Consider the following 16,040-nt stretch of genomic DNA (forward strand, 5'->3'; position numbering starts at 1 on the left):
AAGTGATATTATTTGCATGATGATGTATGTTACAGGTGCTGAAGGGAAATCAGTAATGTTTTTTTTACATGGGGTTGTATGTCAGATGGGGCTGATGGCAGGGGAGTGATGTTTTTTAAATGGGACTGTCAGGGGGCTGTGGACATTATAATAATACTGGGGGCAGAACAGAGATGGGGAATTAAAATTATAGGGGGAACTGCTAGGGGCATTATAATAATACAGGGGGCCCTATTGGGAGCAGTGCAGAGAGGAGAATTATAAATACAGGGGTACTGTTAGTGGACACAATATTGGGGGTATTAGTAGGATAGCACTGTTTGGGGTCCAGGACAAGGAGGAGGATGGAAAAGTGAGAAATCTTCAGTAACTTGTCTGCGTGCCAAACTTTGCAGAGATGAGAGGCAGCTGAAATAATATGTCATGGTGGTCTGGTCGAAAGGAGAGGATGAGGAAAGAGAATGTCTACATCAGAATAGATATCACTGGATGTAAGAGGTATGTGGTGCTGTATGCAATTCCTAATTTAAACATACCTTTAGAAGTAGGGCCCAGGGGAGGGGTTGACTTGAGAATTTGACACAGGGGTGTGGGCACCATTTCAATTTTCACCTCAAGCAGCAGGAGAGGTAGAATCATCCATGGCCACAGCTTTCAACTGTATCTGCCTCCTATAGATACTCATGGTTGTGGACAGACAAGAGACCAATTCTGTGAATAGCGATTCTTGGCTGGCTGTCCAGATTAGGGCCCCCAGACATAACTTTGCTTGGGGCCCCAGAAATGCCAAGCCCACCCATCCTCACAGGTCAGACAATCAAATCACGTAAAGACTAACAGGACCCCAGCCACTCCCCAGGCTGACAATCATAGGTGGTCTGAGATTTGGCTTGTTCCTCTCCACTGCTCAGTCCTCTTTGCAGGTACCTGGTTGCAACTCTTACTGGATATTTGCCCTGGCAGGGCTCACTTGATTTTTCACTGTATCTTATATTTTGATTAAAAAAAATATAAAATTAGAAAATGATAAATGAGGACGTCTCCATTACCGTCCCCTGGAGCTGCAAGTAACATCAAGCCTTGTAGGTACACAGTGAGAATGCTTATAGTGCTCCTAAACTTATCTCTGTGGAGGCTAAAATCCTGGTTTTGGCTCAGAATCACTGAAGGAAATCACTGACCAAAGCACTGATGTTTGAATGAGGTTTTATAGGTGCATCCAATTTAGGCCTCTTTCCCACGGGCGTGTGCCGTATTGCGGACCGCATTTGTGGATCCGCCATACACGGGTTCCGTTCCGTGGGCATTCCGCATCACGGATGCGGACCCATTCACTTCAATGGGTCCGCAAATCTGGAGATGTGGAATGATGCGGAAGTACGGAGTGCTTCCGTGGGGTTTCGTCCCGTACTTCCGTTCAGCAAAAAGATAGAACATGTCCTATCTTTTTGCGATCCGCTGCGGCTGAGCCACAGACTGTGCTCGTGCATTGCGGCCCGCAATTTGCGGCCCGCAGCACGACCATGGGGCACCATGGGGCGCCCTGCAGGTGCTAGATAGATAGTGAATACCGCTACATACAATCATTATATTTTCCTGAGGGTGTGAGTTTACTCAGCTGTTGTCAATTAATTTTCCAGCTAATACACGACATACCTTTAATAAATAACATAGAATTTCCTCAGAACTGTCTTATCACCCACCATTCTGTAGATGAGTGACTAAATAATGAGCCCCCCTTCCCCCCGACACAGATATAAACCCAACAGCACCGGACGCTTGAGCTTAGACACAGACATCACTGAGGAGCCTCCGACAACCACAAGAAGCAAGATGTCACAGGTGACATATAGACAGAAAGCCCTCTTGCTATATTACATAGGACTGCAGGTGACATCTACTACATTATCTGTACTCAGAGAGTTATCACTGTGTTATCTGTGGTGTTACATAGGACTGCAGGTGACATCTACTACATTATCTGTACTCAGATAGTTATCACTGTGTTATCTGTGATGTTACATAGGACTGCAGGTGACATCTACTACATGATCTGTACTCAGATAGTTATCAGTATGGTATATGGGGTGTTACATAGGACTGCAGGTACCATCTACTACAGTATCTGTACTCAGATAGTTATCACTGTGGTATCTGTGGTGTTACATAGGACTGTAGGTGACATCTACGACATTACCTGTACTCAGAGAGCTATCACTGTGTTATCTGTGGTGTTACATAGGACTGCAGGTGACATATACTGCATTATCTGTAGTCAGAGAGTTATCACTGTGTTATCTGTGATGTTACATAGGACTGCAGGTGACATCTACTATGTTATCTGTACTCATATATTTATCACTGTGTTATCTGTTGTGTTACATAGGACTGCTGGTGATATCTACTACATTATCTGTACTCGGAGAGTTATCACTGTTATCTGTGGTGTTACATAGGACTGCTGGTGATATCTACTACATTATCTGTACTCAGAGAGTTATCACTGTGGTATCTGTGGTGTTACTTTAGATTAAAGGTTTGATATCCCTTTGGGGGCAATTTTTATTATTATTGCTTTGCACTCATTTTGAGCTAAAAATCTTTTTTTTATTTAGTCTTAATTAAAATTGTGAGTCCCTTTCTCTGTTCAGCCTTGAGATTCTCTCCTAGCAGGCTCTGAATTTTAACTTTTTTCCATCAGACAGCTCAGCTGACGGTGTCTTATCTCTGATCTCTGACCAAATAAACACCCACAGCTCAGTTTTTATCTAAGGGCTCTTTCACACCTGCGTTGTTGTGTTCCGGCATAGAGTTCCGTCGTCGGGGCTCTATGCCGGAAGAATCCTGATCAGTTTTATCCTAATGCATTCTGAATGGAGAGAAATCCGTTCAGGATGCATCAGGATGTCTTCAGTTCCGGACCGGAACGTTTTTTGGCCGGAGAAAATACCGCAGCATGCTGCGCTTTTTGCTCCGGCCAAAAATCCTGAACACTTGCCGCAAGGCTGGATCCGGAATTAATGCCCATTGAAAGGCATTAATCCGGATCCGGCCTTAAGCTAAACGTTGTTTCGGCGCATTGCCGTATCCGACGTTTAGCTTTTTCTGAATGGTTACCATGGCTGCCGGGACGCTAAAGTCCTGGCAGCCATGGTAAAGTGTAGTGGGGAGCGGGGGAGCAGTATACTTACCGTCCGTGCGGCTCCCCGGGTGCTTCAGAGTAATGTCAGGGCGCCCCACGCGCATGGATCACGTGATCGCATGGACACATTATCCATGCGCATGGGGCGCTCTGACGTCATTCTGGAGCGCCCCGGGAGCCGCAGGGACTGTAAGTATACTGCTCCCCCACTCCCCACTACTACTATGGCAGCCAGGACTTTAATAGCGTCCTGGGTGCCATAGTAACACTGAAAGCATTTTGAAGACGGATCCGTCTTCAAATGCTTTCAGTTCACTTGCGTTTTTTCGATCCGGCAGGCACCTCCGGCAAGTGGAGTACACGCCGGACAACGCAAGTGTGAAAGAGCCCTTACTGATAAGAACGTGCTGTAAATAAGTGTTTATTACCTTTTTGTTAATTTAGAGATAAGGGTTATTAGATAACCAGCACAAAGACAAAGTACTGTACAATTCACACAGCTTGACAGTTAACTCTTTGTGACAGAATGGCTTAAAGGGGTTATCTGAGTTATCTAGTGCCTTTAGCTTAATTACCTACCTAACCCTAACTTTACAAATTATTCAATGTTTTTTTTTTTTACCTCCTCAGTGCTCTTCTAATGTGGGTCACGTGACCCACGACGTCAGAGCCTTCTGTGCCCGCCCCCTCCCTCTGGCTGCCGGCCGGCTCCCGTGAGGGATCGCGCATGTGCGATTCTTACTAGTGCCGACAGCCTTGTCTCAGGAGTGTGGAGTGCCGGTCATCAGGGTTGAGCGAACCCGAACTGTAAAGTTGGGGTTCGTACCGAACTTTAGGATTTTTGGACCCTGGACCCGAACCCGAACATTTCAGTAAAAGTTTGGGTTCGGTGTTCGTCGATTTCTTGGCTTTTTTTGAAAGGCTGCAGAGCAGCCAATCAACAAGCGGTTAACTGTCTGACCTTAGAAGCCATCACAGCCATGCCTACTAATGGCATGGCTGTGATTGGCCAGTGCAGCATGTGACCCAGCCTCTATATAAGCTAGAGAAACGTAGCGCTGCACGTCACTCTGCTCTGATCAGTGTAGGGAGAGGATGCTGCTGGTGTGAGGGAGAGAATAGGAGAGAATCTTTGTTCAGAACTTGAATCTAACTCAGCGATCTACATAGATTTAGTTGTGTGGGAGCAGTGCACAATCTTTTCACCCTGCAATGAGCCCAGTGACAGAAAAAAAAAACTTTTATCCATCTGTTAGTTAGGTGGGCAGCAGCGGCGGCCATTTTATACAAGCTCAGTGCACCAGCACAGCATCTAAGCTTTTGTGACATTCAAATCGCTTGAAATACTGCAATAATAATCATTGATTTAAAAAAAAATCACCCTTTTTTGGCAATATCCAACATCTGGATTAGTCAGTGTGCAATTTAAGATAGAAATACAGCCATAATTTTCTGGGTTTGTAAAAACACCCATTTTTCTTTGCAAAATCCACTATTTTACAGATCTGCACGTGTGAAATTCAAGTTTAATATATACAGCTTTCATATTCTGTTATTTAAAAAAAAAGATATGTGAGATACCGCCTTTACATACTGTGGTTCTATTCAGTTATTTGAAATACAGCCATTTTTTATTTTTTTTTATAATTCTTTATTGTAGAAAATAGTGACATTACATATAATAGAAAATAACATAGTACAGTTAAGTTACTTCTCAGGCACAGAACTAAAATGGCATTACAGTCATAAAAAGAGGGCAATCCTTCTGTGACAATCCTACGAGGACCAAAGTGAATGGACACATCATTCAATTCAAAGAATAATCTACTTTTGTCAGATTATATGGCCTATTTACTGCACTATTAGAAGTTCCTGAAAGAGGTCCAGGGCAGTCATGGACTCACCCCCAGGTCCCACCCTCAGGACCAGTAAGGACAATGAGTAAAAAACAAGTATGAGGGGGCACACTCAAAAGGGAAACACAAGCGGTGATGGTGATGATACACTTTAATATCCTAAAATATTAAGAACATACCCCTAAAACAATACATAAAATACATATACCTCGTATACAGATGGAAATAGGTGTGAGAACCTGTATAACCAACGCTCAGTCTCTGCGGCAAACACCAAATGACCGCAATAAAACCGCGTAGCGGCAAAGTCCCAATCAGGGAATAACGTTCCTAGTCACTGAAGGTGATATCACAATAGGATAGAGCACGTGTCAATTCTATCACAAGTTCTGTGACGCTCTGTCCAGACTCAAATTAACCAGCAGTGGTATAATAGTGTGATAGCCCAGTTCATGTCCGGCACAATGATATACTGTAGTAGCCCAATTCACTGTCAGGCACAATGATATAGTATAATGGCCCAGATCACTGTCCGGCACACTTGTGGTATAACGCCCACAGTGGTGGGCTAACTCACACTTTCTTCCACAAAATAGCAATGCTCATAAACGAGCCCGGTCTTACCCGTCTTCACTGTTTCTTCCACAGCATAGATCCCAGGTGGCCGCACACCAGCGGTGTGCTCGGCCTGTGCGTGGCGTCCCACGTGACCTGGTTGCCTAGGGGACCAGATGCACGCTCTTGTGACGTAAATGTTGCGCGACTGCTCTCCAGTCTTTCGGTCAGAGCTACTTTAATAACTTTGCTCCTTTGGTTGCCGGCTTTCTTTTTCTTTAGATGAATCCACGCTCACTCTAAACCGCCAGACGCGTTTGGGGTCTTGCGCCCCTTCCTCAGTGGCCAACTGAGTGAGCGGATCCTCACTCCTTATATATGGGATACCTCCGCCCACATTCCTCCATATTCCTTGTGGATTTGTACTTTAGGGAGTGGATTTAACCCCTGTGGAATGGGTTCCCATTCTCAATATGTTAGTCATGCATACCTTTATTAACTCATTCTAAAAAGTTAAAACAATAAATACACCCCTACATAGTACATGCCCTACCATATAAAAATACATAAAAAATGCATTAAAAATAGATAATGGAGAAGACTGCAAGGTCCTACATCATATATGAATAACCGCACAAAAAACGCATTAAAAACGCATATAAGTGTATTGCGTTTTTTATTGCGATTTTCATGTTGAAGAAGAGATATTCATCCAGGGATGCTATGATATTCATCCGAAGACAAATAATCATCATATTCACAAATGGCAGGGATAATTGACTGATTGGGACTTTGCCGCTATGCGGTTTTATTGCGGTCATTTGGTGTTTGCCGCAGAGACTGAGCGTTGGTTATACAGGTTCTCACACCTATTTCCATCTGTATACGTGGTATATGTATTTTATGCATTGTTTTAGGGGTATGTTCTTAATATTTTAGGATATTAAAGTGTATCATCACTATCACAGCTTGTGTTTCCCTTTTGAGTGTGCCCCCTCATACTTGTTTTTTACTCATTGTCCTTACTGGTCCTGAGGGTGGGACCTGGGGGTGAGCACCTTATCCATATAGAGAGGGGGTGAGCCCCTGTATTTCTTTTACCCAATACTCACAGCACCCTTCACAGTTGAGCTCCCCTCTCCCTAATATGGACATTTGGGAACACTTGGATAACAAATATAAGAAAATAGAAGCAATGTGGAAGGTGAAGCATTGGCGGGGATCTAAAGATCAATGGATGATGTTTTTAAGGGACTGGAGAAGACTTTGCAACGTCAGTTGGGAAATAAATGGAAGATAAGGTCACTAACACAATATTTGGACAAGGGACTCATCCCCAAGGGTTTGACACTCACTAAGATGCCTGCTATGGATCTGGTGGATGACAAATTCAAAAAAGAATGGGATGCTTTCCTGAAAACACAATCAGGAACCCTTGTTCAAATGATCATTAGAAGAAGGATACAGATGTCAGAGGAAATGACGGAGCAGATAGATACCCTCAAACGAGAGATGGAGGCATTCCCAGACACAGAGGTAGTACGCAAATGGCATGAGAGGATTTGCAAAAATCTGGACTCCTTGGAAAGGGAAATAATAGGGAAGATGTCTAGGAAGCTACATTACTTGGAGAGGAAAGAAGTCACGGAGGCTAATTTGCAGAGGGAGGTCGAGTACACCAATACACAGGGTATGAGCACAGAATATGACAACGTTAAAATTTCTAACAGATTTGAAACACTTGTTGCACCTCATTTTTTAGACTACACTCCACCACATCACAAAGCACGAACGAGGACCACACGCACTCCCACACCACCACGACAAAATGTAAGGAAACACAATCACAGACAGGGATATGCACACAATTACAATTTGAGGGACCGTTCGATGGATTATGCATGGGACAGAGGGAACTATCAGTCACAAAGACAGGAACACAGGTATCACCAAAACACGGAACACTATCACACGCCGATATTGACCAGGTCGAAACGGCAAAAACACAACGGACAATCAGGAGAGGACGACATGCACATAAGAAGGGATCACAGAAATCCACACAATCGACGACCAACGTAATTAACATCAGTGACACTGTACTTACAGACACCCAGGTACCGTTATTAAACAAAGGTTTAAAATTTGCCCCGTCAAACCCTCTGGATAAGTTTGCCACGTACATTGGAGTGGAAAAATTCATCAGACGGTTATGTCTTAAAAAGTATTTTCTGAAAAATCCTATCAATAGAGAGATGGACATAGAAGGGAATGCAAGTAAATATCCACACACTGATTTGAAAGCTAGATCAAAGACATTTCCTAGGCAGGAGATCAGTAGTGAAATGGCTACATTCAGAAACAATGTAGAACGAGACTTGAGGGGAATTAAAAGCAGCAGGGTGAATGCAAATCTGACTAAAGAGGAGATTAAGGCAATCAAATCACTACAAGAGATAAATGATATTGTAATCAGGCCAGCCGATAAGGGTGGGGCGGTAGTGGTACAGAATACGGCGGATTATCTGAAAGAGTGTCATAGACAATTAGGAGAACACCTATCAAAAACTAAGAGGAGACCCAACAGAGGAGTACTATAAAACTTTAAAGATGTATTGTGAAAAGGGATTAGAGATGGGCTTTCTTTCTTATCAGGAGGCTAGGTTTATTCTGGACACTGAGAAGAGGATCCCGATGTTCTATTGCATCCCCAAGATCCATAAAAATCTACAATCACCCCCAGGTCGCCCAATAGTGTCAGGGATTGAATCCATATCATGCAATTTGTCGAAGTACATCGATCAATGGCTTCAACCCTACGTGAAAGGAGTGCCGTCATATATAAGCGACACTACTGACATTATTAAAACTCTTGAAACTATCAAGTGGGTAGACGGATGGATCTTGGGGACGCTGGATGTTGGATCCCTATATACAGTCATTGACCACACCCAGGACATACAGGCATTGCAAGAGCAACTGTTGGGAGATGCTGGTCTCTCCACTGAACAGTTGGAGTTTCTATTGGGCGGGGTGAGATACATATTGGCCCATAATTATTTTTCTTTTGAGCAGGAGTTCTATGTGCAGCGTACCGGCACCGCCATGGGCACCAGATTCGGCCCCAGCTATGCCAACCTGTTTTTGGCTCAATGGGAGAAGGAGGCTATCATGCCCAGGCTGGGGACGGATCTGGTGCTATGGCGGCGTTACATAGACGATATTTTGTTCATTTGGCAAGGTACAACTGAATCCCTGGATTTATTCCTCCAGAATATTAACATCAATGATAGGAACTTAGTGTTCAGCCCCAGTGTCAGTAAATTGAAAGTTGAATTTTTAGATTTGGAAATATGGGTAAAGGGGGACCAACTGCATTGTAATACTTTTTTCAAACCAGTCGCAAAAAACAGCTTTATTAGATTTGCTAGTTGCCATCTTCCTCGATGGCTGATCAATGTGCCGACCAGTCAGTTCCGGAGACTCAGGCGGAACTGTACTGATGATAACAAATTTAAGGAGGAAGTGACTGGTTTGAAACAACAATTGCTAGAAAGAGATTACCCAGTCCAGGTGATCGACAGGTCACTGGAAAAAGTAAAGAAAATGGAAAGAAAAGACTTCTTTTTGGCTGGTGACCCCCAGCCACGTGACGAAACATTGAGGATTATCCTTCCATTTAATTCTCAGTATAAAATAATGGAAAGGAGCATCTGGAAACACTGGGGGCACCTATTGAATGATAAGGTAGTTGGTCCTCTCTTAAGTGAAGCACCCAAGATAACCTATACAAGGGCAAGTAACTTGGCCGGTAAAATAGCTCCAACTGTGAAAGTGAAGAAAGATGGCCACAAAAAAGAAAATTGGTTGGCAGTGAACGGGTTCTTCAAGTGTGGCAGATGTGCTAATCGTAAAATCACTAGTTTCCCCAAGAAAACCACAAAAGTGCAGTCTACAGTTAATTCATTTAGTTTGGAGATACAGGAATGCCTGACCTGTGATTCCACAGACGTCATATATTTGCTACAATGCGGATGCAGGAAGCAATATATAGGCAGAACAAAAAAAAAGCTCAAAAAGAGAGTAGCGGAACACGTGGCAAACATCAAGAAAGGCCTAGAGACACACTCATTATCCAAACATTTCAAAACTGTACATAACTGTGACCCCACTGGTTTGAAATTTGTGGCTATAGAGAGAGTTAAAAAAGCATGGCGAGGGGGGAACCACATCGCACATATGTCAAGACAAGAATCCCGGAGGATCTTTGAGTATGACACAATTATTCCCAGGGGCCTAAACGCCGAAATGGAGGTTTTTGGGTTCCTGTGAGGGAGGTTGTCCAGTATGGATGGGACATCGCAGTTTGGCCGTTTATCGACACTGTGATCTCCCCTCCTTGCCGGACGGTTCCTCTAGGCTACATTAGTCAATTATCCCCGCCATTTGTTTTCGGATGAATATTATTTGTCTTCGGATGAATATCATAGCATCCCTGGATGAATATCTCTTCTTCAACATGAAAATCGCAATAAAAAACGCAATACACTTATATGCGTTTTTAATGCGTTTTTTGTGCGGTTATTCATATATGATGTAGGACCTTGCAGTCTTCTCCATTATCTATTTTTAATGCATTTTTTATGTATTTTTATATGGTAGGGCATGTACTATGTAGGGGTGTATTTATTGTTTTAACTTTTTAGAATGAGTTAATAAAGGTATGCATGACTAACATATTGAGAATGGGAACCCATTCCACAGGGGTTAAATCCACTCCATATAGTACAAATCCACAAGGAATATGGAGGAATGTGGGCGGAGGTATCCCATATATAAGGAGTGAGGATCCGCTCACTCAGTTGGCCACTGAGGAAGGGGTGCAAGACCCCGAAACGCGTCTGGCGGTTTAGAGTGAGCGTGGATTCATCTAAAGAAAAAGAAAGCCGGCAACCAAAGGAGCAAAGTTATTAAAGTAGCTCTGACCGAAAGACTGGAGAGCAGTCGCGCAACATTTACGTCACACGAGCGTGCATCTGGTCCCCTAGGCAACCAGGTCACGTGGGACGCCACGCACAGGCCGAGCACACCGCTGGTGTGCGGCCACCTGGGATCTATGCTGTGGAAGAAACAGTGAAGACGGGTAAGACCGGGCTCGTTTATGAGCATTGCTATTTTGTGGAAGAAAGTGTGAGTTAGCCCACCACTGTGGGCGTTATACCACAAGTGTGCCGGACAGTGATCTGGGCCATTATACTATATCATTGTGCCTGACAGTGAATTGGGCTACTACAGTATATCATTGTGCCGGACATGAACTGGGCTATCACACTATTATACCACTGCTGGTTAATTTGAGTCTGGACAGAGCGTCACAGAACTTGTGATAGAATTGACACGTGCTCTATCCTATTGTGATATCACCTTCAGGGACTAGGAACGTTATTCCCTGATTGGGACTTTGCCGCTACGCGGTTTTGTTGCGATCATTTGGTGTTTGCCGCAGAGACTGAGCGTCGGTTATACAGGTTCTCACACCTATTTCCATCTGTATACGTGGTATATGAATTTTATGTATTGTTTTAGGGTATGTTCTTAATATTTTAGTATATTAAAGTGTATCATCACTATCACTGCTTGTGTTTTCCTTTTGAGTGTGCCCCCTCATACTTGTTTTTTACTTATAGTAGGATTTGTGACCATAATGAATAGGTCATCAGCGAAGGCTGCTGTTTTATGTTCGAAACCACCCACTCGCATACCTTGAATCCCCCTCTCTCTCCTAATAGCCTGTAAAAGAGTTTCCATGACTAAAACAAATAGGGGAGAGAGGGGACATCCCTGTCTCGTCCCGTTGCGAATAGCAAGGGGAGAGAGAGTTGTTAACGATAACAGAGGCTGATGCGTTAAAGTAAAGGGAACTTACAGCATTAATGAATTGATCTGGAATCCCAAACGTGTGTAGCACTTTATTCATGTAATCCCAGTCAACTCTGTCAAAAGCCTTCTCAGCATCAGTGCTGAGAAGGATCATTGGATGGTTGTATCTTTCTTTTTGCATAATATATGCAGTTAAGTACTCTTGATGTGTTCTCCTTGCCCTCCCTGCCCTTCACGAAGCCTACTTGATCTTTATTGACCAATGTGGGAAGTAAGTCTGAGAGGCGTATCGCATGCATCTTTGCTAGAATCTTTAAATCTAAATTTAGCAAGGAAATCGGACGACAATTTGCGCAGTTGGAGCTGTCTTTTCCCTCTTTAGGAATCAAAGAGATATGGGCTCTAGTCATATCTATTGACATTGGGGTACCCAGCAGAGAGTTGTTACAGACTTTGAGCAAATGAGGGCCTAAGGTATCTGATAACGACCAATAATATAAGGCCGGGAGGCCATCAGGGCCTGGGCATTTCCCTTTAGGGAGCTGTTTGATAGCGGTTTCTAGTTCTTTCAAGGTGAAGGGCGTTTGTAATGCTAGGGTCTGCTTTTCGGAAAGGGCAGGAGGGGAAAGGCTGTAGATTGTATAGCGAATGGTAAAATTCTCTAAATTTGGCAGCTATGGATGAGGTAGTGAAGGCCGTTTCACCATTTGCTGATTTAATTTTGTGAATGTAGTTAAGGGACTTTCTCTGTTTAATACGTTGCATCATAAATTTAGATGCTCTATCCTCATTAGCATAATATTTAAATTGTGCTTGGAGATAATATTTGGCTGAGGCAACGTTTAATACGTTTTTTAGGGCTTCGCGGAGTCTGTTAAATCTTTATATAGTGTTTCTGACAGGGACCTTTTGTGTAGGGATTCAAGATGTTGAATTTTATTTAGCAAGCTATCTATCTGAAGCCTTCTGGCTTTTTTAATCCTAGCTCCCATGGATATGAAGTGGGCTTTATGAGCATCCCATAGTACTTGTTGAGAGGTTACTGAGCCAGTATTCAGGGAGAAAAACTCCTTTAACACTTTTTGTGTTTGTGTCAGGGGATCTCCAGGCGAAAATAGTTCATTGTTCATGTAATCGCCATCTAAAGGGGCGAGTATCAGAGGTGGGCATATCTATTGTGAAGAATACAGGGGAGTGATCCGATAAATACATCAAACCTATACTGGCCAGGTTACAAAATTGGAGATGTTCTTTTGAGATAAATAGGTAGTCAATTCTGTGGTAGGACCCATGAACTGGCGAAAAGAAGGAATAGTCACATGTTTTTGGATTAAAGAGTCTCCAGACATCACAAACAGACCAATCATGAAGGTATTTTTTTAGATGTCTGAGAGCTTTGGCGGATATAGCAGATTTTTTAGAGGTGGAGTCAAGTTCTGGCTCAAGCGCAATATTAAAATCACCGCCTAGAATCACTATACCCTCTTTGTGTGGCTCTAATAACGAAAGGACTTCTGTTATCCAAGTAACCTGACCAGTATTGGGTGCGTAAAGATTGATAAAGGTATACACCTGGTTAGCAATAGACCCTTTAAGCAAAATGTACCTTCCCTCAACATCTTGAATATGGTGGAGATATGAGAATGGAAGGTCTTTCCTTATCCCTATGCTTACGCCCTTGGAGGCTGAGGATCCCACTCCACAATGGAACCAATTTGAATATAAAGATCTCGTGAGATTCAGGTATCTATCAAATTTAAAGTGGATTTATTGGAGGAAAATGATTGAACATTTTTCTTTTTTTAGGTAAGAGAAAACCTGACTACCTTTAGAGGGGGAGTTAAAACCCTTCACGTTGAAGGAAGCCATACGGATGCTAGCCGTGGTTCAACGTAAAGGGTGTGGTGGGAAAGCATATTACTGATAGTGAGCAGGCTAAAAAGATATAGAAAGATATCAAATAGCACTCAGCCTCCCCGGGAGAAGCAGTCCATGTAGTCCACGCGTGGGTTGAAGAACATGTATGGATGTCACAGTACCTGAGATTAAGACAGCAACAAAGGGAAAAAATAAGAACATAAAATAATACATAACAAGACCAGGGTAAACACTAATCCAGCAGAGCATAAGAGCTCTAAGAACTTGTAAGGGGTGGAATATATAAATTTCCCCTCACCCATGATGGCACCCCATGTGACCAGGGACCTCCCATCCAGGACAGGAAACCTGAGAAGATAAAAGGTTCACATCCTCACCAAGCACCAGTTCAGGTTTCCTGTCCTCCAGATAGGAAGTTCCTGGGAAGTTCTTAAGGATGGTTCTCACCTGCAGCTGGGGGGAGGCCCAGGTTCTGATCCGGTAGGTGGCCTCCCCCAGGTGGCTGAAGGCTCTCCGGGCTGCTGCCTATAGTCTTCCTTTCCCCCGCATTCCAGGGCCGATCCTGAGGGAGCCACCGTGGCCGTGTTCAGGCGACTTCTCTCATGCTGTTCGGCGTCTTTGCCCGGCTTCCTGTTGGCGTCAGGGAGGCATCTGCGCATGCGCGCGCCTCCTACTCGGTGGAGCTTAACCCGGAAGTAGGGAAAAAAGCGCCGGAATAGCCTAGGCGCGTCCTTTAAAATATAAATGTGGCTGCGGGGGGAATCCAGCCAGCCGATGTAGCACACAGTGCTGTGCTTAAGAGGCTCTCTTTCCAGCAAAAATGTCTGAGCCAGCAGATGGACGGGCCGAACCCCTGGAACCCTCGAGGCCTGCTAGTCCGGTACCAGTCCTGAGGAGTGTGGACAAAGATCAGTGGTGAGGTGGATCTTTTTTATTGATGGGGTGTTGTTTGTTTGGCATGTTTTAGGTTGCAAAGACCCCCCAAAAAGCGGCTTCAAAAACGAAACATAAGGAGTGTGCGGGATACAGAGTGGCCCTGGCATTCTCTTATTCTAAACCATTATGAACGCCGTATATTGATAAGTTGGTGGCAGAGGAATCTCAGAGCCTATCCAAAAACATGAGGTCCTTAATAAGATCTGAGGTCAGGGCCTCCTTAAAGTCATTGAATAAAAGCCGCCATAAGTCACCAGAGAAGTCCCTGGAGGTTAGGGATTTTGATATAGACCTTTCCGACATGGAGGAAAGAGAAGCGGGTCAGTTATTTTCTAATGACGCTACATCGTCAGAAGATGAGGAAGCAGGGAGTTCCTTTTTTTTACCTGAGGACACCCAAAACCTTCATAAAGCTGTCAGAGAGACAATGCAACTGGAAGATGTGAAGCAGGCTAAGTCTACAGCAGATCTAGCTTTTCAGGGATTAGGCCCCAGGAAGCATAGGGTTTTCACCATTCACGAAAACGTCCAAGCATTAATTAGAAAGGAATGGAAAAATCCTGATAGGAAGTTTTTTATCCTAAATTCAGTTAAAAGGAAATATCCCTTTGATGAGAAAGTAGCAGCTATTTGGGACAAGGCCCCTGCAGTAGACGCTCCGGTAGCAAAGATCGCCAAGAAGTCTGCTCTACCGTTTGATGATTTGGGTAGCCTGTCTGACCCTTTAGACAAAAAAAGCAGATTTTTATTTAAAGAAGGCGTGTGAATCGTCCTCTGCCTGCCTGAGACCTGCTGTCGCAGCATCATGGCATTCAAGATCACTGCATATCTGGTTGGAACAGTTAGAACAGCATCTCAGTGAAAAAAAGCCAAGAGAGGAAGTTTTGGCCTCCCTTCCTACCTTTTTAAGGCCGCCGACTTTCTAGCAGATGCCTCCACGGATATGATTAGGTTTTCGGCCAGATCATCTGCCATGTCCAATGCGGCTAGGAGAGCTATCTGGCTGAAATCCTGAAAAGCAGATCAGGGCTCGAAGGTCAGACTGTGCTCTATCCCTTGTGAGGGTCGTCTCTTGACGACATACTTGAAAAAGCCTCAGACAAAAAGAAGGGCTTTCCGGTTTCTCAACGCCCCCCCCCCTTTTTTCGTAGATACCAGAATAAAAAACAAAGGGGTAGACAGTACGACAGAAGGGAAAAGGATAGATTTCCTAAGAAATCCAGCGGTTTCCTTTTTAAGCCCCAGGACCCAAGACCTAAGGATAAGCAATGACGCCGAATCTCTGGTAGGGGGAAGATTATCTCTTTTTCTCCCAGCCTGGAAAACGGTAACCAAAAACGGTTGGATCCTGGGAGGTATTGGAGAAGGGTTCCGGTTAGAGTTTCTGACCATTCCCCGGGATTCATTCGTTCAGACAGACTGCCCCAAGGACCAAATCAAAAGACGGGCCTTAGAGTCAGAGGTGTTGCTTCTTCTACGGAAAGGGGTAGTAGTCCCGGTTCCACAGGCAGAGAGGGGCAAGGGATTTTACTCTCCTCTTTTTTTAGTGAAAAAACCCAATAGCTCCTTCCGAGTAATCCTAAACTTAAAGAAACTAAACAGGTTCCTCAAATACAAGAAGTTTTGCATGGAGACCATAAGATCAACCATAGATCTCCTAGCAAGAGATTGCTGGATGGCGACTCTGGACTTAGAGGACACATATTACCATGTGCCAATTCATGTGTCCTCCCAAAATTTTTTAAGGACAACGATCTGGGTTCAGGGAGAGTGTCTACACCTGCAGTACAAAG

General features: G+C 44.0%; 1 protein-coding gene across 3 annotated transcripts in view; it reads left to right on the forward strand.

The window, feature by feature from the left end:
- Positions 1 to 1,783: 1,783 nt before the first annotated feature.
- Positions 1,784 to 16,040, forward strand: part of LOC120997106 — a 100,492-nt gene continuing 86,235 nt past the window's right edge. For all 3 annotated transcript variants that reach the window (XM_040427044.1, XM_040427043.1, XM_040427045.1), the window contains exon 1: positions 1,784 to 1,842. In XM_040427044.1, coding sequence (XP_040282978.1) covers positions 1,834 to 1,842 — 9 coding nt within the window. In that variant the 5' untranslated portion in view covers positions 1,784 to 1,833. The remainder of the gene's footprint in view (positions 1,843 to 16,040) is intronic.

Source organism: Bufo bufo, chromosome 4, assembly GCF_905171765.1.
Source record: "Bufo bufo chromosome 4, aBufBuf1.1, whole genome shotgun sequence".
Taxonomy (NCBI): domain Eukaryota; kingdom Metazoa; phylum Chordata; class Amphibia; order Anura; family Bufonidae; genus Bufo; species Bufo bufo.